This window comes from Saccostrea echinata, unplaced genomic scaffold (genome assembly GCF_033153115.1).
Source record: "Saccostrea echinata isolate AGI-Se365-2 ecotype Australia unplaced genomic scaffold, CSIRO_AGI_Sech_v1 ptg000030l, whole genome shotgun sequence".
NCBI classification, from domain to species: domain Eukaryota; kingdom Metazoa; phylum Mollusca; class Bivalvia; order Ostreida; family Ostreidae; genus Saccostrea; species Saccostrea echinata.
The window spans coordinates 2120713-2147684 of record NW_026889779.1 but is presented as its reverse complement, the minus strand read 5'-3'; the positions used below and the strand labels follow the sequence as shown (position 1 = coordinate 2147684).

Sequence of the window (26972 nt, the reverse complement as noted above, 5' to 3'; positions counted from 1 at the left end):
AAGGAGGGAAAGTGGGTTGTGATTTTCGAAAATCGATTTCTTCAATAGCACATATCCTATTTTTGTTTTATAATACCTTGAGTAAAAAAAGTAAGAGGATTTTAATTATCCGAAATTGAACACTTCCGGCAAAAAGTTGAGTCACTTGTTAAAATTCAAAATATGAAGGCATTATTAGTATTTTGGGGACCATGCAGAAAGTTTTCAGAGTCCATTTTTTTTCTTTTTTCAAATATATTTTCCCCTAGAAAACATGGCTCCTTTCAAGAATATCAGAAACTTTTCTACCCTTACCATGTTTAAAGATTCTTTTTCTTCATAAAATGTAATGTTAACGTTTTCACCAGTTTCCCATCGTTCACTCTGTTAGAGTTATGTGTCTCTGTACATAATATGTCCCCATAAGGTGAAATTATGTGGAGATAACGAAAAGTATTCGAGTAGTTCAAAGGTCCATTAAACATTACAAAATAGGAGCAGAGCAAACACGGACCTCTAAGACATCAGAGGTGGGATCAAGTGCCATGGAGAAGTGAGCATCCCCTGCTAACCGGTCACACCCGCCGTGTGCTCCTTGTCATCATCGGGAAATAACGGAAAAATCCGTCGACAATTCAGTGCGTAAATAATGGCCTAACAATAAGTATGAAAAAAGTCTGTCAGCATTTGACTTAGTGAAAGATTGTATTTGTTGACAAGGTCATTGTATCGACCATAGAACTTACGAAATGATGACTTTAAACGAGACTGCTGATATTCTTGTTTCATCAACTTGTTTGTTAATAACTTATCTCGTTTTAGAAATTGTTCATACGTAGAGCATGCTCTAGCGTATCGAATCAACTGAGAGATATAAACCCCGTATGCAGGTGATAAGGTTATATTGCTGCATAAGTAAGGGAAGTTGACGATTGAAAAGTTAAAGGTATAAGTCAATCTTTTAAAAAAAGAATACCTAATCTAAGAGTTGGTTAATGAAAAAGTTAAAGGATGAATGGTTATATTGTTAAGCTCTCTGCCTCTATATTCTTTAGGTCTTCTGTAGGTAGAAGGAAACAACTATTTGAAAAAAAAAAATATGAGAAACCTTTCTAGAACACAGAAAAATATAAGATATATTCCAATGCGTTGTTTCATCTTTCACTCTTAAAGTTGTTCGAAAGAACCATAAACTATGTGATATACATGTATACTTCTAAATAAATCATGAATTAATTTGAGATATTGACAACATCCGTATCGTGCAATCTCTTCATATCTCTAACTTTCCATCGATGAGTGTGCTTCACAAAATAAATATGAACTAGGAAGTAGTACAAAGTACATGTATTTAAATAAATAGGCACGAAAAGAGTTATTTCCTGTTGAATTAACTTTGACAAATTTTGCAGTACGCTTTAACACTAACTCCAGAAACTATCAACGCAATTCAGAATTTCATTTTCATATGTAGAATCAACATTCTGCTTTGTTTACAGTAAGAAATGTCTCAGTTCTCAACTGACGATTCACATTCCTGCAAAATATTGCATGTGTTGTAATAATAAATTAGAATAATTTTTGACATTTTGTAAAATGTTAGCTCGCTCACAAATAGTGTGTGATTATCAAAAGGGTTTACCTCGATAAAAAACAAGAGGCCCATGGGCCACATCGCTCACCTGAGTAACTTTGGCCATGCTGTTCATTACCAGACTTCCCCCCTTGTAATACCTATTGTGGCCCCGCCCTACCCCCATGATTTGAATAATTTAGAATCTACACTACCCCAGGATGCTTCCACATAAGTTTCAGCTTTTCTGGCTAAGTGGTTCTTGAGAAGAAGATTTTTAAAGATTTTTCCTATATATTTCAATGTAAAATTTGGATTCCCTATTGTGGCCCCGCCCTACCCCCGGGGGTCATGATTTTAACAATTTAGAATCTACTCTATCCCAGGATGCTTCCACATAAGTTTCAGCTTTTCTGGCTCAGTGGTTCTTGAGAAGAAGATTTTTTATGACTCCACCCTATTTTTGTCTTTTCTTGATTATCTCCCCTTGTAAGGGGACTTGGCCCTTTATTTTTACAATTTAAACTCCCCTTCCCCCAAGGATACTTTGTACCAAGTTTGGTTAAAATTGGCCCAGTGGTTCTTGAGAAGAAGTTGAAAATGTGAAAAGTTTACAGACGGACGGACAGACGGACGGACGACGGACAACGGGTGATCAGAAAAGCTCACTTGAGCTTTCAGCTCAGGTGAGCTAAAAATACTGAACATACATTATTTCTCCTTAAAGATTTCGAATTTTGATAATTACAAAATTCCACACCTCAGATCTCAAGGGAAAAATGGAATTAAAGTTACTTAAAATGCAGTTTTCCGACCTCGGCAACTCTACATTCATTCAAAGATCAAAACTATGCCTCAGTTTAAGCGAAACACTATGTAAGAGAACTAAAATAGCGGTAAGTAGATTTTCAAGGAAGTTTTAATTTAAACAAAAGCAGAGTCGTTCAATAAGTTTTTTCCTTCTTGTCAATACCATATTTTCAACTTCAATCACATAGTAAATATTATGCAAAATTGCAGACTATATGACCATAAGGATTAAAAATAACAACATAAAACAATAATTTCTTTTATTTCCAGACATTCAATTTACATGTACTACAATTCGGAAAAGATACAGTCTATTTTTTTTTATTTTTACAGTATAGCTTGAATAATCTCCTAAGCGTTCAAAAACTATAATCAATCAATGGATATTATTTCTAATGAGCATTTTAAAACGTTTGAATTATCTGCCATTCATTAAGCACGATCAAGTTTTAAACCGAGGCAGGCTACTGAAAGATAAGTTGATGTTGCAGGGATTTCAACAATCCCCAAAGTCAGCATTTGCAATTTTTATGGTCGTTATAATGGCTTTGTTAGCAAGTATAATCTATCATTTGGTCGTATTTTGGCTGACGTGTTTCATACCAATTGGCCTTCGTCTTTAAACTTTATTTGACTACGCAATATTCCTTCTACCTGATCAATACATAGGGCTCACGGCGGGTGTGACCGACCGACAGGGGATGTTTACTCCTCCTAGGCAACTGATCCCTCCTGAATTTTCGGGGTTACGTGTTTTATGCTCTATTCACAGATTTGTCTCGTTTGTAGATTTTTTTTTAGAACTAGATTTTTTAAGAACGTTATCCTAATCTTTTTCATTATTGAAGGTATAAAGAAAACTCGAAATATTGTTCCAATGAAAGTTAGGGCTACACTGACCGTGGAACCGGGCTGGATAGTTCAGCAGTAGAGCACCTGACTAGTACAGGGGTGCCGGGTTCGATTGTCGATCCAGTCATATTAGTCATCTGCAGACTTATTTTGTTAAAAAAAATCTGATTTTACAAACAAGAGCTCCGAGATTGATATTAAAATGATAAATGCTTAAGTTTCTCATTGAAAATATGTGGTTTTCGGAAATCAGGTCTTCAAACAATCTGTTGGAATTTCCATTGGTACTAATTGTGCCCGTTATTAGAAGATATTTTTTATATTCATTTAAAGCAGAATTTATTGAAAAGGTCTTAGCAAAAAATTCTCTCGCTGTGGCTTTCAATTCGCCTTTTAGATATATCACGACGATTTATCAATTAACAACTTTTATTTCCATTCCTACATTGATTCAATATATCCCTTTGAACTCGAAGTGAAAGACATCACAGAGTCTCAAATATCTGATTCATATTTGGATATATTGTTAGGAAAAGACATTTATTCAATATCTTCAGTATATTTCAATATCCATTATTTGTTAAAGGATTTTTCGTGTACCCGATCATGAGCACAGGAGCACACTGCGTGTGTGACCGGTGGCAGGGGATGGTTACTTCTCCATGCCACCAGGTCTCACCTCTGTTTCAGTGGTTCTGCTCATATTTGTATAATTGTTCAAATGGACTTTTGTGAATTGTTTTCTTCACATTTCATATTTTCTTTATTTATACTTCCTTTCTTACTACACTTCGTAATCAGTGGGGTGGGAGTGTTCAGATTATATGTAAATTAGTAAGTCCTTACAGGGCCCGTAAACTTGTGTCTTCGAGGCCAAATACTGCTAATTAAGGAGGGAGGAATGTGGAATTTAGGGCAACACGACATAGGTGGACTGGTTCAGTGGTAGAGAACATGAATAGTTCTACAGAGATGCAGGGTTCCAGCCATACATTTTCTTTTTTCATTTCTCCTTTCCTACTACAGTTCCTTTAAGAAAAGGCTTTTTTGAGTTGATAAACCCTACCTCAAGGCTCCCGTTGTTATGTTTTCAATGCCCTGAGTTAATCTACTAATTTCAAGTAAATAAGGAAGAATAAAATCACTTTATGTTCCATTCCTTTGAAAGTATGGTTAAGAGCAAACCTTAATGATCAAGTTATGAAAAAAGTATTTTCTAAAGTTTATAAAAATGATAATTAAAATCTAGTGTCTTGCATAAGGGAATAACGCACTTGGTCATATTCGTTCGCACCATGGTTGTTATAACACGTAGAATTAACATTTATGTTTGGCCTGCAAAATGAAAAAGAATATATATCTTTAAAATGATAAGCAATAAGTTACCCCATAACTAAATTAAAAGGAAAAATGGAATGTAACATGCCAAATAAAATAAGTAAGTCGTACCTTGAGCTAGGTTCTTTATTAGTTCTTTTTAATCCTAAAATGACATACATGTAAGGTTTATTCTGTTGAATATTCATAATTACTTTGAATGCACTCATTATCAAAAGGTAAAACATATGTTACTTACCATGATTTTTGAACAAGTATAAGTATACACAGATAGCTGTAGAAACCACTATCAAAACAGGAACCGTAACGACGGATGACCAGAAATAAATACGACAAAAATCTAAATAAAAAGAAGTCTGCTTAATGTTCAAAATCTTAAAATTGTCACATTAAAAGGAAAATTATGTAATGCTTTCTTTTAATCTTAAAAATAAAATGTCTTCCCTCAACGTAAGAAATTTCGATAATTTGAATTAAAATATCAAGAGATATCTTGATTTAATACACCGTATAAATCTTTTTGGCGGGAATATAATATTGGCCTAATTTGATGTTTATTAAAGATTCACAAAAGTGAATAGAAGTTCCTTTGTTTATACAATTGTATTTGCTTTGCAAGAACGATCAAGAAACAAAACTTGGGTGATGCTTTAGATGTATAGTTTGATTTCGGGGTGAATATGCACATTTTTGTTATATTAAAAAAAAAATTAATTCCTTCATGCCTGAGTACATTTTTTTTGCCAAACCTAATGAAACAAACATTACTTTCACACTTTTAATATATTCCAAAATGAATGGAACAAGAGTTGCAAAAATGATTTCAATTAAATTTGATGGTATGCCGTGTAAGTCCTAATCCGCCAAAAAGACGGGCTATACATATGGTTTAAAATCCAAGACACTCACCAGAAATACAAGGTGTAGTAGCGGCCGGTGAATAAGTGGTTATAGGTGACAGACATTCTAAGGCAAAATGTAAAATATCAATGTTAAAATATCAATGTCTTTGATAATATTTTTTGAAATACATTTTAAAGACATTTTTCCTAGAAATTCAATAATTTAAAAATGAACTTTGTTTAAATTTCTTTTGCAGAATAGAAAATAAGTTATACTTCGTGGCTTCAAAAAAAAAAAACTTGTAAATTTGATGAAGTTTTTGTTTTCTTTGTTTCCGTTAGCTACTATTAATTTTAATTATGCAGAAAAAATTCAAAAGTATTCTCTCCCTCACGCTCTCAAAAAAAGATAAAACAGATACAAACTGGTAAAATTAGCTGTTTTGTTCAGCGTTAGCCCTTGAACTCGATCTCTGGTGTTATTTTCTCTTGTTATCGGTGACCATATTATATTGTATTTTACATTTGTATCATTTGGATGATATATAAAGTTCACATCATTTGTTTGAAGATTGAACAGAAAATCGCTGTCATTTTCCTTTGTTATTCTAATATCAAATTCTCCATATCCCTCGGAACTCCATGTTATATGTATTTCACATCCTCTTTCCAAAACATTCAAGTTATTGGAATCTGTTGATGAAAACATAAAGGTAGAAATAAATAGTTTATTGTTTTGCGAAACATTATTTTTATGTTACGTTTACTCTTTCAAAAGTCTTACCCGTTAGCGATATAAAAGCTCCAACAAGAAACACAGTTCTCAAATACATAGTGTGTAATACAACTATAGGTTCTATTTGTGGCTAAAGAAGGAAGGGAAATACATAAATATATTGTTAGAAAATTTAGAAATAATGTTGAACAAAATTCATCGTAAAATTCTTCCCTGACCTATCTTGAATGATATTTAGAGTATTTGGTAAAATACTTTTCGATAACATTCCAAAAATGTTTTGTACATGGATTTACTAATATATTGTGACATTTATCATGTTTCTACAACACTTCCCACTAGTATACTCTGCCTTATTTAAAGTTTAGACTAAAAAATTCAAATCATTATTTATAACTTAATTCTTTGAAACAAATGTATGTGGAGGTTAAGTAAATTTGGCCCAAATTTTCGACATATGACTTTCCTGGCACGAGGTAATCCCATCATGGCTCAGTCACACCTTACCGGAAAGTGCTAAAGAACGTCAAACGTATGGCAAAAAACGGACAAGAAAAGTACGCAAAAAATACGATGGAATTGTATTTTTTGCGTACTTTTCTTGTCCGTTTTTTCTTTGGTGAATGCGTTTTATGTCCGGTTATGTTCATTTTATCCGGTGGTAAGTTTTGAGCATTTTCAAAACTTGGAACGAACCCCAACAAACTAAGGTGTCCACTTGTTTGACGTTCGTTACTGCTTTTCAGTAAGGTATGACTAAGCCCTAAAGGTTTAATAACAACAATAAAAAAAGAAAACCAACTTAAATATCCTTGTCAAAACCTTGTGCACAGAAAAGTTTGATATTTTGCAACTGATATTGTCTAAAAAAACATATATTAATGATTATTTCATCCCAATAACAGAAGATTGAAATACTTGTTTTTTTTTCAAACTCCCTCAGTTTACTCTCTTTTATCTTTCATACAATGGTACAACAATTGTAATGTTTATTACACATATCTCTCTGACTATTTATTCGATACACAAGAACATGACCTACGTACAAACAATGTCGAAAACAATACAAGCTATTAACAAATAAGTTGATAAAACAAGAATATCAACAATGTCGATCAAAGTCAACATTTCGAAAATTCTATGGTCGATACAATGACCTGTCTGCAAATACAATCTGTCGTTAAGTCGTATATTGACTGACGTGTTTCGTGTAAAAGGTAAAGATAACGAACAGTGATCGATATAAAAAAATCCATAAACATAAAAATAAAATGTGTGAAGAGGGCATAAAACAACAACCCCTGGAAATTATTGGAGGTGGGATCAGGTACCTAGGAGGAGTAAGCATCCTCTGTTAACCGGTAATAGCCGCCGTGAGTCCCATGTGTTGATCAGGTAGACGGAACTTTCCGTAGTCAATTCAGTATAAAAACGAAGGCCTAACAATTAGTATAAAACAAGTCAGCCAAAATACGACCCAATGATATCTTATACTAGTATTTGCTAACAAGGTCATTATAACGGCATTAAATTTACTAAATGCTGATTTTAAACGAGGCTGTTGAAATCCCTGTAACAATAACTTATCAGTGAGTAGCATGCCTCGCTTTAAAAAAATTGATCTTACTCAGAGCAAGCTCTTGAGTAGCGATTAAGATGGGAGACAATCACATAAACATCATAAGGAGGTGAAAATATTACTTCACAAATAAGGAAAGTTGACGATGGAAAAGCTAAAATCATCTCGTTTGTCACACAGTTTAGTTGTTATTTGGCCTTTATCGTCTATAGTCAGTAAAACATCTAAATATGAAACAGATGTGGGAGACTCTGTGGTGTCTTTTATTTCAAGTTCACTTGGATATATCGAGTCATTAATTCTTCCTGTATGTAAATAAGAACTAGCCCAGCTGATGCAAAGAAATAAAAAAAAATGTAAGACAGGCTTGGGTGAAATGAATCCATGGTTTAATTTAGTTGAACACACAGGTAGATTATGAAACATTACATAATAATGTGTGTAGGTGAATTGAAAAATGAGGAATAAAACCATGCTTCAAGAACTAACTAACAAACTAACTAAAACTAAACTAAAAATTCAACTAATTAAGCATACATTATTGGTGAGATGAGGGCAGGTGGGACGAAAGTACAAAAAGGCCTTGCCCTTGCAAAATTTTTTTTCCCAAAATTGGCAAGTGAGTTTTTTTCCTGAACTGATATACGGGTACTAGAAATAGAAGACCTGTGATTGGTCAGAATGAAGTGGGGGACCTTCGGAAGTCCTCGTATTTATCTACAGCTTAATTATCATACCCTAGATAGGTGCATACATCTGGGTATTGTCAACAGTGCCAATGCCAGTAAAAACAAAGAACTGCACTGCAGGTCTGAGTTTACCCCAGCAGGTGGCGAAAGCACATATGTGACAGGTATCAACACGAATAATAAATAAATAATTAAACAACATTTAATTCTTCCTGTACGTAAATAAGAACTAGCCCAGCTGATGCAAAGAAATAAAAACATGTAAGACAGGCTTGGGTGAAATGGTTTTATTTAGTTGAACACACAGGTAGATTATGAAACATTACATAATAATGTGTGTAGGTGAATTGAAAAATGAGGAATAAAACCATGCTCCAAACACGATATATCGAGTCGACATACGAATGAAAATAACTATTGTTAATTGATATAAAACATCGTTGAAATATCTGAGTGTCGACTTAAAGGCCACAGGTAGTGTTTTCCTCTTCTCGTGTAGAAGTTTTTGAATAAATTTTGCTTGATGGGAATATAAAAACAGGTCAGCTAATAAAAGAGCACAAATAGTGCCCTTCGGAATTCCAACAGTATAATTTGTTGGGCCATCATTTTCACATTGAATTGTCTAGGATTTATCCGTTTACCCGATCATGACAAGGGTCATATGGCTGGTGTTACCGGTCTTCAGGGGAATTCTTACTCCTCCATGGCACCTGATCTCATCTCTGTTTTCAAAGGCATTGACTCTGTCCAAAATTTTCATTGCTTAAATGAATTTTTTTTTTTTTTAGCTTTTTCACTGTTTACTATCTTCACATTTCATCAAGGACTGTGCTTATACAGTGTATAAGTGTATTTTAAGTTCCTTGTTCGATTTACTGAACCACAATAGTTTTTTTCTCCAATATGAATTTTTTTCATACTTAATAAAAAAATGAAGTCTCTACCGTATTAGTTGAAATTAGATATATGGCTTCTGTTGTAGGGAATATACCATACTGGCCGTGAGTCAACATTTGAAAATTTTCAGTTTCTTCCTTGGATCAGCTGCACTAATTTTAACCAATTTTTGGTAAATGGCTTTTATGGACAAAGGGGAAGAAAAATATCGAATTCTATGGTGTTTTCTTTGCTTATGGATGGGGAATAATCAGCAAATTGTTTCTTCATTATTCTGGACAACAAGCAGTCAAAGAGTTTTCATAATTATAATAATCAAGTCCTTAACCAAAATTGTGAATTTCATGGTCCCTGGGTTCAGAGTCTAGGTACCAGGGTTGAGCTTAGTTGGTCATAAACTGAAAATACATTACACCTTATATGATCTTTTTTAATCATGAATATCTAGCGAGCAAACTGTTAGCTTGATAATAATGAGTACTCAACCTCCTACCGGTATCACGATCGTGAATATCATGGTTCCTGAATTCATGGTTCAGGTCCTAGGGTGAAGCTTAATTTGTCAAATATTGGAAATATCTATTTGAAAATATTTTCTTCTTATGCTCATGATTATGATACTCGAACAGAATTGTGATATTCATGGCCCCTGAGACCAAGGTTTAGGCCGTAGAGTGCAGGGCTTACTTAGTCAGTTTGGAAAAAAAAACAACATTTTTGACAATCTTCTCTACTAATGAACATTTGGTCGACAAACTCTTACCATGATTTCGATAAACAATCTAAACAGAGACCTAAGTTCTGGTTCTAGGATGGGGCTAAGTTGTCATATATTGGGCATATATAAAACCTTTAAAATCCATCCTTTTCCCATCCGTTGACATCTAGTTAGAAACTGTTTTCATTACTGCAATAAGTACATAAACTTAACCAAAATTGCACAATTCATGTCTCCGGGGTCTAGTGTTCAGAAACGAGTGTGAGGCTTAGTTAGGTATATATTGAAAGACGTTATATCTTTGAAAATTATCTTCCTTTATAAAGGATATGCAGCAGTCAAACTGTTGGCATGGTTATTATGAGTACTAAACCGCTTACCAATATTGCTAAAATTCGTGCCCATGGGTTCATGGCTCATGTTCTAGGGTGAGACTTTGCTTGTCTTACGATTTGAAAATATTAATTCTTTAAAAATCTTCCTAAATACTCGCGAACATTTAACAGGAAAACTACTTTTATCATTTTATGACAATTAGCCCTCTATCAAAAGTTTCACATTCATGGATCCCAGTACAATGGTTCAGGATCCAGAGTAAGACAATGAAAGTCGTATTTTGAAAATACTTAACCCCTTCCAAAAATTTTCAATCTTTCTTCAGACGTCTAACAGAAAGACTTTTGCAGGATTAAAATAAATACCTCCTCCACCCAAGCCAGATGTCATAGCCCCTGCTCCATGGTTCATGCCTACATGTAAGTGTTGGGCCAAGTTGGCCATATATTTGAGAGAAAATCAAATCGTTCCACATCTTATGGGAAATTGGTAGACAAATTGTTTGTATGAGCAGCTAGTCTTCTACAAAATTATATATGTAACATTGACATCAAAATTCTAAACATAATTGATACGTTTACCCTAAATTATACAATTGAATAGAATACCGGTAGTTGTATCAAAATCGTCAGCTTTCATTAACGAAAAATTTCCCCTTCTCAAATTCTCATATTTTGATTTAATTCCTTTTTAAGTTTATATTTAATTTTCAAAAAGTATTGTTATTTACACAAAACTCCCCAAAATTTGTGAAATAGCAAACTCTTTTCATTTTATAGCGATGGAAGAAAGGGATGTAAAATTGCCACATCGGGAAGGAAGTGGATGCTTTAATTACAAAACAATTACTTCAAAAGTAAATGGAATAATAAAATTGTTCATTTCTTCTTCTTTAGCCCAACAGCTGATGAAATCAATATACATGTCCTTTTAAAGTACAGCATCTTTGTTTCTAAAACCATGTGTACCAAAAGAATTAAAATCTATTACACCATTGTATAAGAATGAAAAGCTTTAAAACTTAAAAAAAATTATTCAAAAAAGATACACCAGTCTGGTGGTTGAAATAAAAAGATAACAAATGCAGATAGGACAGTTGAAATAAATTATTTTTATTGTCATATCTCAAAGATATCAAAAGAGATACAATTATAGCTCTTTCCATGATCTGGAAAATATTCAATGACCAACAAATAAAGGGATGTATAAATGTGCAGGGTAACCGACAGCACCATCAACACTGAATTTGTTTGGCATTCCCTTACCGGTGGATATCCCCCTAAAAAGAAATACTTCTATTGGACTTTGCATCATAAAGATATCGAGATTTTATCAAATCATAAATGAATTAATATAACATGCTCCCGTGTATGTTACAGCTGTATCGCGTATTTGTTTTTGTTGTTGTATGCCTACGTCAACGATTCAATTGGTTCAAAAGTCATTTTGTTACTGTTCTTTTAATCTTTTTTTTTCAAATGATAAATTCAATTAAAGAGGACTTATCTCTAAAGCCAGGTACCCGAGAAGAATGAAAAAAAGTAATCTAATTGTCAAAAGAAAATTCGCAATAACTGTGCAATTAAGGACATTGATCTAATGACCAGATACATTTTTGTGTTGTTTTTCTCGAGAGATGGAGATGAAGTCGAGATGAATAAAGGTTGACTCTCTTCTTCCTCGAAAAATAAATCCTTCTTACACCTGTAACTGTATCTTTTGTGTATAGCTAAGTTTCAAAGTGTATGAATTAAGAAGCTTAGTAAAGTCATAAAGTCAAGATAAAAAATATCTAAAGCATCAAAAAGAGGTCATAAACGATTGGTTGTTCATAAGAAATAATTCGTTATAAGCATGCTTACCTAAAGTCTTACTTTAAACCAATTTTTTCTCCACTTTTATTGCATCTTACCCTTAATAGCACATTTGACGACTTCTTATGAACAGAGTGTATTTGAATAAACAGACCCCCCATCCTCAAGAGAAACTATATTTATATGCCAGGACTAAAACAACTAATTTCCTTTATTGTAAAAATAATCTGGTAATTACCATTCATTTCTTTGAAAATTAAAAAAATAAGCTCAATCTCTGTCAAAGCTATGATATTCAGCATATGCTGGTAGATTATGTCCCTTTAAAATATAAAAGTAATGCAATAAAAATCCTTGACCTCTTTTGTTTTATTTCTTGTGCACCTTTAAATAGATTTAAGAAAATTCATTTTTGGTGTATTTTTTGTTTTCGTTTTCAGGTGAAAAGTAGAAATCTGCATACATTAACATGAAAAAAAAAAAAAAACAACAAAAAACAAAAAACTCCAGTTGATAATGACTATGAAAAAGCTAAGTTGAATTTCAGGCAAAACAGAAACTAACATACATTTATTCAAGGCGATCAACATTACTCAAATGGTTACTGTTTTAGACTAGATTTTTTTTTTTAAATAAAAAAGATGTTTTCATAAAATTGATGCTTACATGCTATTTTGTATTTGAGTACAATCCACTGGCGACTGGAATAAAGAAGAAGTCGATCATTTAGGAATGATTTAACCCGATTGCCATAAATGTATAAATAAACAAATAATTATAGTGAAAAACTTAAACAACCAAAGAGTATTTGTCACTCTCTAGAAATTAAATTTGGACAAATTCTATAAAAATTGTTTTAAAAAAGCAGAACTGTAGATCGTTAAAAACAGAATGAAATTAAAGAGCAATTAATTTACTAAGGCACACTATCAAATTACATTGTACATGAAAAAAAACATCGGGAAGTGTAGATAAAAAAGTTGATTGATACTGAATTAATTGATATTTAAAAGATACAGATTACCTTCTGCCGATTTGTCTCTGTCTGTGTATGACGAATCACTTAATTCCATATATTCAGCTCTGAAACAGCAAGGTTATACATGGATAACATAATCAAAAACTTGTTCATAAGGAGTCTTTTCTCTATCCATAGCTAGAATTGTGTATAGAAAAATTTAGATTCTTTAATTTCCTTATCATGTTGAGGTAAGGGTCTACATCAACTATCATAGATCTCTAGAGATAATTACACTACATAAGGATTTTTGCACATCTGAACTTAAGAAATCTTAGAAAAATGCCATTTTTGTAACTTATCATGTAACAATTGCCTATCAGACTCAATACAGTGGTACATTGACATATAACTAGTTGTCTCAACTGCTAGTGTTTCTTTATTCTAAGATTTTAAATTCATCTCATGAACCATTTAAACATTTGAGTAGGTGATAGCTATTGCTTAAATATGAGCTAGCTGTTATTTATGGCATCGAATTTCGATGTAGATAAACTGTGAATAGATGTGGTTTCAAATAACGTTATCAAGTGTGCAAACAACTTCCTTGTTTAATGCCCATACACTGTAGGTGATCACTTAATTCAAGGGAAGTTGAAAATATAAGAGATATGGATATAATCTTGTTAAAATAATTGTCCTAAAATTAGTTAGTACTTAGCATTAAATATTTACATTTTGCTTGTATGAACAGTTTACCTCTTATCTGTAGGAGTAGATGCTGTAAAAAGAATATATAAAGAATCATTTCCCGTCAAAAAACAAAAGCTTGAAAATAAAACAATGACATAAACACCATTATTCGTCGCGAGTGCTTTTTTCTGAATTACCTTCAATTTTTTCGTAAACATTATTCTTCAACGTTTCTAAAAAGGAATTAAAATGTTAAAGTATATCTTTTATGAAAAGACTCAACTGATAATGACTTGTTTTACGGACAATTAAAACTCTAAAGGGAAGGGGTCGGGAGGGGGTAAGAATTTCAGAGTAAGATTAATGAGAGATCTTACCAATGCGATAAAGTTAGTTAAGTTTATTTAATTCAGTGTACAAATCTACAATACTCTCATTCATATAAAAGTAAGAATCGATCACAAAAAATCTAAAACATCTAGGTGTTTAATAAAATTTCAACGTAAACAATTAAGATTTCAGTAATGTGTCAATTTCTAGTTCTTTTGCGTTGAAGACTAAGACCTAACCTTTGTTTGTGTCAGTAGAAATTCCCTCATACTGGTGAACTTCATGCTTGGAAAACTGATCCACGTAACTCGCACTTTGATTTCTACTTAAAAGAATTCGAAAGCAGATGTAGTAGTATTGATAATTTAAACGATGCATATATACTTCTACTCCAAATATAAAGATTTATTATGGACAATGTCGCAGTAGAAGTACGTGTAACCCTGGCAAGCTTGATACCATATAACTACATGTATTATCTATATTTTCTTGAAAACAAAATTACATATATAACTCTCTTTCTCTCATAAAAATTTGATAGAATGAATACATTACTTTTCCGCCGATCTGCCTAAAATGAAATAAAAGAAGATTTTGTTAAATCAAAATGAGTCATTAATAAATTTCAAGTACTTTTTGGGTTATTATTTTTTTTCACAGATATATCTATATTTTCTCATTTTTCTTCACTAATTATTGGGTCCTATTTTGACGAACATTCCATATCAAATTGTTCCAATTGTTCGGCCATTGTTTCATACTAAATTTGACTACAGTTTATTCAGTCTGCCTGATTTATACATAGTGCTCATGGTGAATGTGAGAATGTGACATTGCAGGTTAGTAAAAAGATTTAAAAAAACACGACTTCTAGATATTCATAATGTTTAAGGAACTTTTGAAATACTTAAGATTAATGCAAAGTAATCAGAGAAATTGTGATCATCTCATGTACAGATGTAATAAGCAAACCTTTTGTACTCTTTCTTTTTCTGAGCTTGTACAAAATAACGACACACATTGCTGAAATAAGGAAAAGTGCAAATCCGCCGACTATTCCACCGATTATCTCCCCCTTGTCACAACCTTGATAACTTTCTACAATATAAAATAAAATGAATCATTATCAAACACGTTTTATTATGTGGAGGAATAAATGAATAAGTTAAAAATACCTTCCAATCTTTCTTGGTCTGTAACACATGACATAGTGTTAGAAAGAGTAACACCATACTGGTTTGAAGTCAACACTCTAAATGTATAATTTGTTCTAGGCTTCAGCGTGGTCACTTTCTGGTTATAAATGCTGGCCTCATTGCTATTCTGTTGCTCATTAGTTACATTTACAAATGTTTTGTTTAGTTCGCTGTACTGAAGTATTTCTTGTAGTTTGACATCGTTATAGGCTGTATAAGGAGTCGTCCAAATAACGGTGGCAAATGTGGATTTACATACAACATATTCAATTTTGGGTGCCAGAGGAGTAACTAAAACGTAAATTGATAAACCTTGTAAAAAAATACATCATAAGAGAAAAATGATATTTTTCCAATAAATGTACATTCTTTCATTAAAAATAGATGGGCTTTCATTTCAAAGAACTCTATTTGTAAATTACGGGTATGTAAGTTCTATAAAGTGATAATTTAAGCTGTAGAGAAGTAAAACGTACATTGCACACTAACGTCAATAATGCCACTAGAGTTTCCAGCAGAATTCCTTGCTGTACAGATATATCTACCACTATCGTCAAAACTGACAGTCTTTATAACGTATGTTTGAGATTCCGAGACAATAGAAGAATTAGGACCATCTGATCTTATCCATCTGTACTGTATGTTTTCTTCCGGATTTGCATTTTCCACAAAACAATGTAGGAATATCTGTCGTTGTCCAACAACTAAGTTTAAAACACGAGATGGAAAGATGCGTACTTCCGCGATAACTGAAACAGTGATATCGATATACTAATCAATATGTATGATAATACTGGTGATTGTTTTTCTTAATATACGATACGAGAATGACATTATTAAGATTAACATATGTAAACAGTACTTTTCTTTCCGTTTTTTTTTTTTTTTTACATCATTTTGATCCAAACACTTGAACAGTATGTTTAAGATCTTCACAAGAAATACCAGTGATTAGTTTGAATATGAACAATGTGTTTGAAGTGTAATAATCGCTTAATTAGTTGTAAATTGTGTGATGTCTTGTCCTTGCAGATTGAACAGATTCTACACTTTTCCAAATTAACACAAGATTTGGAGGATTGGATTTAAACTAACAAAGAAATGAACTTTAACTTTTAACAATGCTTGACCTGAAATTCTATAAAATTAAAAAAAAAACCTGCTCAACTATAGATTAAGCTTTAGTTCTACAATATGAATATTTCAAACATTAATAACGTACACCTGATATTCAGCGTATGTCGTATTGATGTGACACTTTGATCTCTCTTGTTCATGGCTTTACAGTACACCTGTTGACCATTGTCGCCAGCCACACCTGTATACTGTAGAAATGAAGTCGTTCTCACTAGGCCATTACTGTCAGTGACCGTGGAATATGTGGCCTGACTGGTGACGTCAATACGTTATATTTCCATTAGTGAACTCTTCAAAATTAGAGGCGCATTTGGTCGTCTGACAGGGACAGCATGGCGTTGCGGATAATACAAAACATGCCAATCTCAATCCGATTTTTAATGTTAAATGTATTTGTCATTCCAATTAAAGAATGGAAGAACTAAAAGACATATGTAAGAGAGCGAGAACCCTAAATTTATCATCCATTAATAAAAAATACGACTTTTCCGAGGCATGTATATTGTATTTAGATGTAGCATACGATAAATAGATACATACGATCAACAATATAGATATAAATTGATATCGTTGTCATTCCTACTCTTGATGTATATAAAGTCCACAACAATAAAATATTTCATTTGCATTTTCTTAGGATTTGTTCATCGACATTCAACATACTGTTTACATGTTTACGTTACGTTTGTCCCTGAAATCCCGCGAGATTTGTACATTTACCGACTTTTTCACAAAAGAGCTCACTAAGAAGTATAACTCTTCCATAGTGGAAATAGAACGTATTGATGACTTGTACCACGTGATGTTTGCTGCTGGGTTGCAGTAATCTGTCTGACAGGTAAAAGCTATATTTTTACCGGCATCAATCGTCACCTGGGTAGGAGTCAAAGTCACTGACGTTACTGGCACTTTAAAAAAGCACAAGAAAACCATTGCCATTCTACAGTTTGTTACGCATTAATCTTTAGGGCTCAGTCACACCTTACCGGATAGCACTAACGGATGTTAAACGGAAGAGTTTTTTTTTGCGTCTCCGTTAGCATATGTCTCTTTTTTTTTTTTTTTTTTTTTTTTTTTTTTTTTTATTTTTTTTTTATTAAATGTATATTCATTTGTATAATATTATATAATATACACAGACAGTTCCAAGATAATATGACAATACACTTAATCAACTGATAAATAATATCAATCTAAAATGATACGTTAATTAACATTGTTTAGTACACAGGGCGTATTACTCTTCCATCACATCAATTCAACTGTTTATACTACTATATTCAATAAGGAATAAATTATTTATAATGCCACCAACATCTGTATAAACTATATATGTATATATGCACAATACACAGTAATAGATACATAAACCTCAGAAAATGAAGAAACATTTGGAAAAAAGGAGATTTTATGCACATGTAATTGATTGTTTAAAAATTTTTTTTTATAACAATAGTAATATCACATACACATATTCAAACATGACCCTTGTTACAGTGGGAATTTCTAATTAAAAAAAAAAGAAAATGAGTCCATCATTCCCGCTGTAACTAGTATCGAGGGCCAGGTCACCCTCCAATACGGGTCTTTTTTTATGTTATAATGCTCAACAAAAACAATACTTTAGAAAAAAAAGAGGAAGAAAAACAAAAAGCAAAACAAATTTTCTGAATATATGTATAATTTTTTCACATTACATTTTACTGGGAAAAACAATGAACTTAACATTCATACTAAAATTATTTTAATCATAAAGTTTCCAATTACTATTGTGTGTGAAAAAAAATGACACAAGCAAATTAAAGTAACCTAAACAGTAACTAGTGTAGTAAGTGTGTCTGCAGATATTGACTTTTACTAGTATTAAAAATACATAGGATTTTGAAAAATATGATTCATTTTCTCCTGAAAATTCGTAAAATCATGTGATTGTAATAGGAAATTTGATTTCATTTCATTTTTAAAAGCAGTTTTAATACTTGAGTCATTTACTTTTAGATTCTCATATTTAACTTTATTTCTTGTTTTCCATATGACCCATTTATAAATATATATTAAGGTATTAACAAAAGTTCTTGGAATTTGCGGTTCCTTCAAGTACCCTAATATTATTGTTTGCTCATCAACTGATAAAAAATTCTTCAGTTGTAACACATTTTTAATTATGTCTTCTACTAACTTAAGTGTTGGTTTAACTTTTGTACAATGAAAAAAGAGGTGTTGTTGATTTTCCCTATGGTTTTTACACAAGTTGCATAAACCATTAGAAAGTCCGATTTTACTTAATTTATCCTCAGTGTACAATATATTATGCAAGCTTTTCCACTGGAATTCTTGAATTTTATTTTTTACTTTCACTCTTGAAATACTCTCCCAAACTAAATTCCACTGTATGTTATTTTGATATATTTTTTCCCATTTTTCTTGACTTTTTGGAATTTTTTTCTTGTTTAATATTTTTTCTATGTTTTTTAACTTGAGATCGTCATTATTTACCACTTTATTAGCACCTCTTTGAATGAGTAAATTATTATTCAATTTATAAGGGAGTTTTGTTTCGTTGTTGGATATTAAGTTGTTTCTTTTCATTATTTGATAAAAAGATTTAGGAATAGCTGCTTTTATTTTACTATATTCAAAAATCCAGCATCTTTTGTCTAATAATTCATTAAAAATAGTGTCATTGTATTTAAAACAGTTTTTCTCATCATTCCAAATGTCTTTAATTTTTAAAAAACCACTTTTAATAAATGACTCAACATATAGGGCTTTCCCATTAAATTGTATAAGTTTATTACCGAACAGAGAGAGATTGAGTATTTCTTCCCGACTCTCTGGCTCAAATTTTGACTGAAATTCGCTATATGCGATAAGTGCTTTTTTATAAAAACTAGACATTTTATTTAAGGAAATTTGAGATAAATCCGAACAAGTGCATAAGTAATATTCTTGATTTGGATGCATATCTTTACTCTGTAACCAGTATTTACCAATTGCATTCCATGTTTCTAACTTTGAATGCATAATTTTATAAATTGTTTTTATTTGTTTACTTTTTATAAAATTAAATATATTTGTCATATTCATTCCTCCTTCATGCTTGCTTAAGCAGCACACGTTTCTGTCTATTTTATTCAATTTATTATCCCAAATAAAAGACCAAATAATGTCGTTTATTTGTTTGGCATAAATATCTGGTATTCCTCTCATTTCTATTTCATAACCAATAATTGGATTTATCAAATTCTTTATTATCAAAGTTTTCCCTTTAAATGTAAGGTTTCTAGTTTTCCAGACATGCAAACTGTTCATAATTTTTTCTATTTTTTCCAACCATATTGCACAAGTATCGATATTATATCCATGATGTACCCCTTAAGTTTTTATGTTAGTTTTTATCCATTGAATTTTTTTAAATTTTGGTATTTTACCCTTTGATTTTCCAATAAACAACCCTTTAGTTTTTAAAAAGTTGATTTTTGCCCCTGAAGCTCTTTCATATACTTCTAAAATATTAAAGGAATTTATTATAGATTCTTCATCTTTATTAAATAGCTGTGTGTCATCGGCGAACATATTTATTTTACACTCTATATGTTGATCTTTTCCAGGAATTAAGATGCCCTTTATCTGAGGATTTTGTCTGATTGCACAAGCCATAGGCTCTATTTGAAGCACGTAAAGTAGAGGAGCTATAGGGCAACCTTGCCTTGCTGATCTTGATATTGAAAAGTATTTTGATACAAATCCATTTGTTTTAATGCAAGTTTTTGATTTTATTAGAAGCATTTTTATCCATTTACAGTATTTTTCACCAAAGTTAAATCTCTGTAATGTGGCTTCTATCCACCCCCATTCTATCCTATCAAAGGCTTTCTGTTGATCCAGAAATATTATTGCCCCCTCTAAATATTCTTTTTCTGCATAATCGATTATGTCTTGAATTAATCTATTTGCATCACTTATATTTCTACCCTTAACAAACCCTTTTTGATCTGGGTGAATTAATTTTGGCAATACAACCTTTAACCTCTCAGAGAGTATCTTAGCAATAATTTTATAATCGTTGTTAAGCATAGTTAAAGGTCTCCAATTTTTTACATCTTCTCTTTCATTCCCTTTATGTATTAATGAAATTACTCCTTTAGTTTGCGAGTCACAGAGTATAGCCTTTTGAAAAATATATTTTATTACTTTTGAAAATTCAATTTTAATTGTATCCCAATATAATTGATAAAAAGTTGACAGTATTCCATCTTCCCCTGGTGATTTATTTGGTTTTAATGACATAACTGCTTTGTAGATCTCGTGATCAGTTATATCGCTGTCAAGCATGTTTACGTCACCCTCATCTAATTTACATTGTACTGTCTCTAATAATAAATTTCCGCTTTCTCTATCCCAACCCTCAGTATTTAGTAATTTGTAATAAAAATTTATTTGCTCTTCAATTATTGAGTCAATGTCAGTTTTATAAGTGCCATTTTCTGCTTTAATTCTAGTCCACAATTTTTTTTCTCCGTTATTTTTTTCTAATTGAAAGAAATATTTAGAAGGTGCTTCTCCTTCTCTAAACCACTTACATTTAGATCTTATAATTGCAGCTTCTGTCTTATCCGTATAAATGTCTTTGATTTTTTGTTCAAGATCGATTTGAGACTTTTTGTCATTTGAAGGACTGTTTTTAATCTTTTCTAATTCTTTTTCTAATTTTGCAAGTTTCTGTTTATTAACATTTAATTTTTTTGACATCTCAATACATAATATTTTTATTTTATATTTTGTTAAGTCCCACCAATGTAAAATATCCTGACAATTGTCTAAGCTTTTCTTGTATTTTTCCCAAAAATCAACAAAAGTTTTTCGGAAATCTTCATTTCTTATAGTTTTTTCCATTCATTGCCCATAGTCCTGGGCCTCTTTGGATATTATCCATTTGCAATTTTAATGTTATCAAGTCGTGATCACTAAATGGAAAGTGTATAATTGCACAGTTGTTTACCTTATGTAATATATTTTCACTTGTAAGGAAAAAGTCTATTCTTGATTTTGAATTACCCCTGTGAAATGTATAGCATTTTTTTTCCGGATTTCTTTCACGCCAAATATCTTGTAATTCATATTTTCTTATTAATTCAGTTAATTCACAGACTGCAACATCTTTACGTAAGGGCACCGGTTGCCTATCAAGCTGATTGTTTTTCGCGCAGTTGAAATCACCACATATGATTTTATGATTTGCTGTTTCATCAAATTTCACAGAGTTAAAAAAAAGTTTTCTATCCACCCCATTATTCGGTGTGTAAATACACTTAATTTCCATTGTGAAATCATTTAATTTTATGCTTACGTTTATTTCCCTTCCTTCGTTATCAAATGTTATTTTATCTACTATTAATTCCGGTTTTTTTGTAAAGAATAATATTCCAACACCACGTGATTCGCTGGACCAATTATTCCAAATAGAGTTATACCCTTTAAACGTTTTCCATTCATTTTCCCACTTTTGCGTTTCTTTATCTGTTCCGTGTGTTTCTTGTAAACAAATGATATCGTATTTGCGTTTACTCAACCATGAAAAAGTACACATTCTTTTTTTCTTATCTCTTAACCCGTTAGTATTAATCGAGGCAATGTGTAAAGACATCGTAATGACAATAATGAAAAAATTCTAAAAGTATAAAAGGAGGAAAGAAAAAAGAAAGAAAAAAAGACATATATATACAAGTAATATGTACAAGTATGCTTATTAATGCCCTGTGATTTTAACAGTATGAATCAAGGTCAGCGCAGGGTGCTACATGTATTTACATTTTTTGGATTTTACCCTGCTTTTCGGTCGAAGCTGGAGTGTTTGAACTTAACTTCCTTTTGGAGATACTTGGTGTTCGAAGGGGATCATCTGCAGAGTTGTATTTACAGAAAATGTCGGCTATTTTCTCGGCTCCTTCGCTGCTAATATGTACACCGCTGGGGTCATTGCTGTCGTAAAATACTTTAGTAGCAAGCCCTTGTTCGTTAATGAAAGAACTGCATATATCAATAACCGATAAACGTTCGTTTTTTTCACAAAGTTTTTCTATGAATTTATTGACATGCCAAGTATTGTCATTCATTTTTTTAATTGCGGCGCTTTTTCCTTTCCTTGGGATGACAGTGCATACGGCGATTTGCGCTTCGGGGAAGGCTTCTTGAATTTTGTTGAGTCCCGTCATTACATTGGCTGTTAGATCTCCAATTTCATCCCGGCATCTTGTTACGTCATTTGTCCCCAAGTGAACAATAACGTTTTCAGGTGAAGATTCTCCTAATTTTTTTCTTGCAAATTCTAATAATTCTGAAACGTTTTCGTAGGACGATCCGGAGACCGAAGTATTTAAAATACTTGGCGGTAAGTTTTGAATTCGTTTGCAGTTTGACGCCCCTAAGATTACAGTATCAATCTGTTCGTCATGCTTTTCGTCCTGTTTTTCAGCTTCCGCATTGTTGTCAGATCCGGATTGGTTGAAATCGTAGTGTGAGGCCTCTCTGCCTTCGCTAATTTCTGCAGCATATTTACCATATTTTGTTAGCATTTTTTCTGAAAGTATCTCACAGTTCTCTTTACTATGACCCTGTTCCTTACAATATCTACACACGGGATCGTTTTCACAGTCTTTTGCTATATGACCCTGTTTGCTGCAGTTGTAACAGATTGGTTTGTTTACAGGTTTTTTAATACATTTGTACGAGGGGTGATCAGAATTTCCACAATATGGACATTGAGTGCGATTGTTGTCTGCGAAAATTCTGACTTCATGATCTCCAAATTTAGTTCTGTTAGGTAGAGTTGGAATACAGTTTAATATTTGCAGGTATCGCGTGCCGTTTTCAATAGCTGTGTTTTTAATTGTGCCATGTTTGATGCTGCCCGCAACTACCTGCCCATACTGCATCATGTTTGTAGCTATGAAGGAGTCTGGAAGCTCAACGGGAGCATCTTTGATTGTTACATTTGTTATTTGTTTGTCAATCTCATACAATGATACTGACTCTGCATATGTCTCTTGTCCGTTACTTATTGGATGTGTACGTTCCATGTCCGGTGAAGTTCGTTTTATCCGGCTGTAATTTTTGAGCTTGTTCAAAACTTGTAACGGACACCACTGTACTAAGGTGTGCGCTTAAAGTACGGTAGATCTGTTTGAAGTCCGGTAGGCATGGGATTTGTACGCTTCTTCTCCTGTAGTTGACCGTCCTTCTAACGTCAATGTCTGGATATAAGTAATAAAAGTAAAATTACTGGTCAAGAAACGGATAAATCAAACATCGACCGCACGGCCGTTAGTCTTACGTTCGAAATCCGTTTTGGCAGTTTCTCATGCAGTGTACATTTGTTTTACATTGTACTCACGGCAAAGTCTGTTAATTGATCGTTGTTTGTACGGTACATGTGTGTTTAATATACGGTCATGTCTGTTTAACATACGGTTTTTATACGTTTTATAAGCTTCAAGTGTTCATTGCGAAGCTTTGAAAAACGGTGAGGGATGAGTTTCTTGAAAGAATTACTTTTGCATCCTTTTTTCATCCGTTAGACGTCTATTAGCGCTTTCCAATTAGGTGTGACCGAACCCTTAATTTAGCCAAATATTGTGCAAAAAGAATTCAATGTGATTTTTAAGATTATTAAAAATAACAGATATAATAAAAACACCAATTATCCACCAAACTGGCAAATCTGTTAGATTACCTAAGGGGCCAAACGAAGGCTATTCAAAGATCAAGTAATGATTTTCACATACATGTACAAGTTTATGGAATAAAAAAACCTCACATGGGGCATAAAAATAAAAAAAGATGTAGATTTTGAATCTGCCCTAATCAAAGTTTATGGAATTTTCCATAGCTGTATGGTGCTACAAAATAACCTTTTGAGTTTCTCTGATAAAAATTCACTACACCTTTTATTTTATATCCTTTTTGTCTATCTAGTACATGTCTTTACTCCAATTTCTATATTTTTGAGATGCAAAGATTTTTCTTACAATATTACTTCCAGATAAAAAGCCAATAATGTGTTCATGAATTGAAAACTCTTATTTCAACTAATTAAAAAAATTATATTTTCTTAAAATAAGAATCTATTCTAATATTGTTTTTACTTACTTTCAAAAATATGCCCTTTCTCTTTATTTTATGCTTTAAATGCAACAAACAATGCAAAACTTATGTAAATGTTAGGTTGTTGAAATCCCTATAACATCAACTTACCTGTCAGTAGCCAACCTTTTAAAATTGAATCATACTTAGAGCATGCTCTTGAGTATCGAATAAGTTCGGGGACATAAAAACCATATGCAGGTGATAGTGAAATATTCTTACATAAATAAGGAAAGTTGACGATGGAAAAGCTAAGTCATCTCATTTGTCATACAATTTAGTTCTTAGTTGGTCATTATCGTCTATAGTGGGTAAAACATCCAAATATGAAACAGATATGGCAGACTCTTTAGTGTCTTATATTTCGAATTAACTGGGATATATTGAGTCAAAATATGAATGTAAGTAACTACTGTTTTTTGATAAAACGTCGTCGATATATCTGAATGTCGAGTTGATGGCAACAGCAAGTGTTTTCTTCTTCTAATGTATAGACTTTTGAATAAATTCTGCTCCGTAGGTATATAAAAGGGATATAAAACAGGTCAGCTAAATGAGCACAGTTAGTTACCATTGGTATTCCAAATGTTTGTTGAAATACCAAATCTCCAAAGATTACATCGATGTTTAATATCAACTTGAATAATTGTATGTAGAATCAGAGTGATGCTTTACAATAACAATTAAGATGTTAAAATTCCAAGTTCCAATTTTATTGAAGAACAGGTGTCTATGATATTAAAAAACCTAGTTTTTAATTTATCGTGAGGAATTATTGTATAAAGTGTAGAAAAGTCGTAGCTTTTCACGTTATTGACTTTTGAAAAATATAATTTTTCTTAAAGTTCTTTGGAGTTTTTGAGAATCCACATGAATTACACTACTTTTAGAATATGCTGTAGCATAGTACATCTAAACTGTTTCCTTTGCATCAGTCAATATTTAGTAAACAGAAAAGATTAGGGGCTTGGAAGAGCATTTGCTGGACCTAATGATTTTATGTCTGCTTACCTATTGAAATTACTAACGCTTTAGGTGTGAGTTTTAAATAAATTAGACTATAATATACATATAATTGCCGATGAATACTTAAGTTATTAGGATGTGGATCTTAGTTGAGTCTGAAATACATACCGATAACACTGAAAGTTACATTATTACTTCTTTCGTTTCCTGCAAATAGCCCTCTACAGGAAATACTTTCTCCATTCCAGCTTAATGGGATAGGGTACTCTACTCTATAATTTGTAGAGTTAGGGCATGCTGTATTGTATTGCCTAGCACAATCTCCCTGTTTACACACTCCTTCGAATGTTTCCAGAGAGCAGAAAGCTACTAAGGAATTTTTAGTAGAGAAGAAGTAGGCAGCAAGTTCTGTTTGTGGGAAGGTACACTGTATTGTCACCGACTGATTCACTTCCACAATACTGGACGGTAATACTGCCAGGGTTATGGAAGCTGAAATAATAACGATGATAATAAATTAATGATAAAAACATATAACAAGGCATAATGAATTAGAATTAACAAGAAGAATAGTTTCCTATAATGTTGGATTTGAATATCAGTTATATTCATAGATGTACTGACAATTGAAATTGTATGGAAAACTTGTAAATGGATTTACCGTAACCATTATGGAGGATCAAAATCAGCAATTCAGTTATTTGGAATGCCTGAATTATGTTTGTTAATATTGTTCTCTTCCCCATCAGCTGTAACACATTCTCTGTGTTTGTATATATATATATATATATATATATATATATATATATAATCTTTCTTTATTGATGCATTGCAATGTCTAAAGACAGCTTAACTGGTTCTGTTTTAAGAAAAATACTGTATTATATACCGCTTTAACTATAGTTGAAACATACCCGTGTATTCATGTCAAAATAATAGAAAAATTATCAGATTAAATGAGAAAGAAATTCAAATTACCATACAGTTTGCTGTGATTTTTTACTTCCTTGTTTTCATCTATCTTTGTTAACATTTTAAATTATTCACGGAGCAAACAGTAGAGCGTTTCTGGGTTATCTAGTCGTTTCCTCGTTGATTACGATAATGCTTTATAAAAATCTTAGTCGATACACATGTATATATACAACGTCCCGTGTGTCTAATTTACCTTTGGATTTAACTGCGGTGTTTTAAACAACACATTAAACAACATCTCGCAAAGTTTATTTTGTATGGTGAGCTAAAACATTTCGTATTGATAGTGAAATGCATCATTTTTCTGACATAAGATATTTTTCAGCCAAGTTGTTAAGCAGTACATGCATATTTCTCTTCCTTCTTAAAAATCCGTTGTCCATTCAGTACCAAGCACTAGTAACATACA

The 26972-nt window shown here is 32.2% G+C and overlaps 2 protein-coding genes and 2 long non-coding RNA genes across 4 annotated transcripts in view; all 4 read right to left on the bottom strand.

The window, feature by feature from the left end:
- Positions 1–2981, bottom strand: part of LOC133197094 (uncharacterized) — a 138019-nt gene extending 135038 nt beyond the window's left edge. The window contains exon 1 of the mRNA XM_061332933.1: positions 2966–2981. The gene's annotated coding sequence lies outside the window, so the exon portion shown is untranslated. The remainder of the gene's footprint in view (positions 1–2965) is intronic.
- A 1431-nt stretch (positions 2982–4412) lies between these two features.
- Positions 4413–4853, bottom strand: LOC133196195 (uncharacterized). Its single transcript, XR_009722292.1, has 3 exons — positions 4791–4853; positions 4664–4697; positions 4413–4549 (listed from the first exon to the last, which is right to left on the bottom strand). It is a non-coding gene; the product is annotated as an uncharacterized LOC133196195 (long non-coding RNA).
- A 6592-nt stretch (positions 4854–11445) lies between these two features.
- LOC133196194 (uncharacterized) lies at positions 11446–13249 on the bottom strand. Its single transcript, XR_009722291.1, has 3 exons — positions 13191–13249; positions 12833–12867; positions 11446–11631 (listed from the first exon to the last, which is right to left on the bottom strand). It is a non-coding gene; the product is annotated as an uncharacterized LOC133196194 (long non-coding RNA).
- A 630-nt stretch (positions 13250–13879) lies between these two features.
- Positions 13880–26621, bottom strand: LOC133196102 (neuroglian-like). The gene is made up of 8 exons (XM_061332041.1): positions 26567–26621; positions 25757–26080; positions 17260–17388; positions 16566–16751; positions 15820–16092; positions 15323–15634; positions 15120–15245; positions 13880–13905 (listed from the first exon to the last, which is right to left on the bottom strand). Exons 1-8 carry the CDS (start codon positions 26619–26621, stop codon positions 13880–13882), a joined length of 1431 nt encoding a protein of 476 aa, XP_061188025.1.
- Positions 26622–26972: the final 351 nt, after the last annotated feature.

Excerpts from the sequence above, each read along its gene's own strand:
- LOC133196102 (XM_061332041.1), bottom strand. The coding sequence starts at position 26,621 with ATGTTAACAAAGATAGATGAAAACAAGGAAGTAAAAAATCACAGCAAA. Across the intron at positions 26,081-26,566 it reads AAATCACAGCAAACTGTATG|CTTCCATAACCCTGGCAGTA; the intron begins GTAATTTGAATT and ends TTATTATTTCAG. Across the intron at positions 15,246-15,322 it reads AGACCAAGAAAGATTGGAAG|AAAGTTATCAAGGTTGTGAC; the intron begins GTATTTTTAACT and ends TTTATATTGTAG.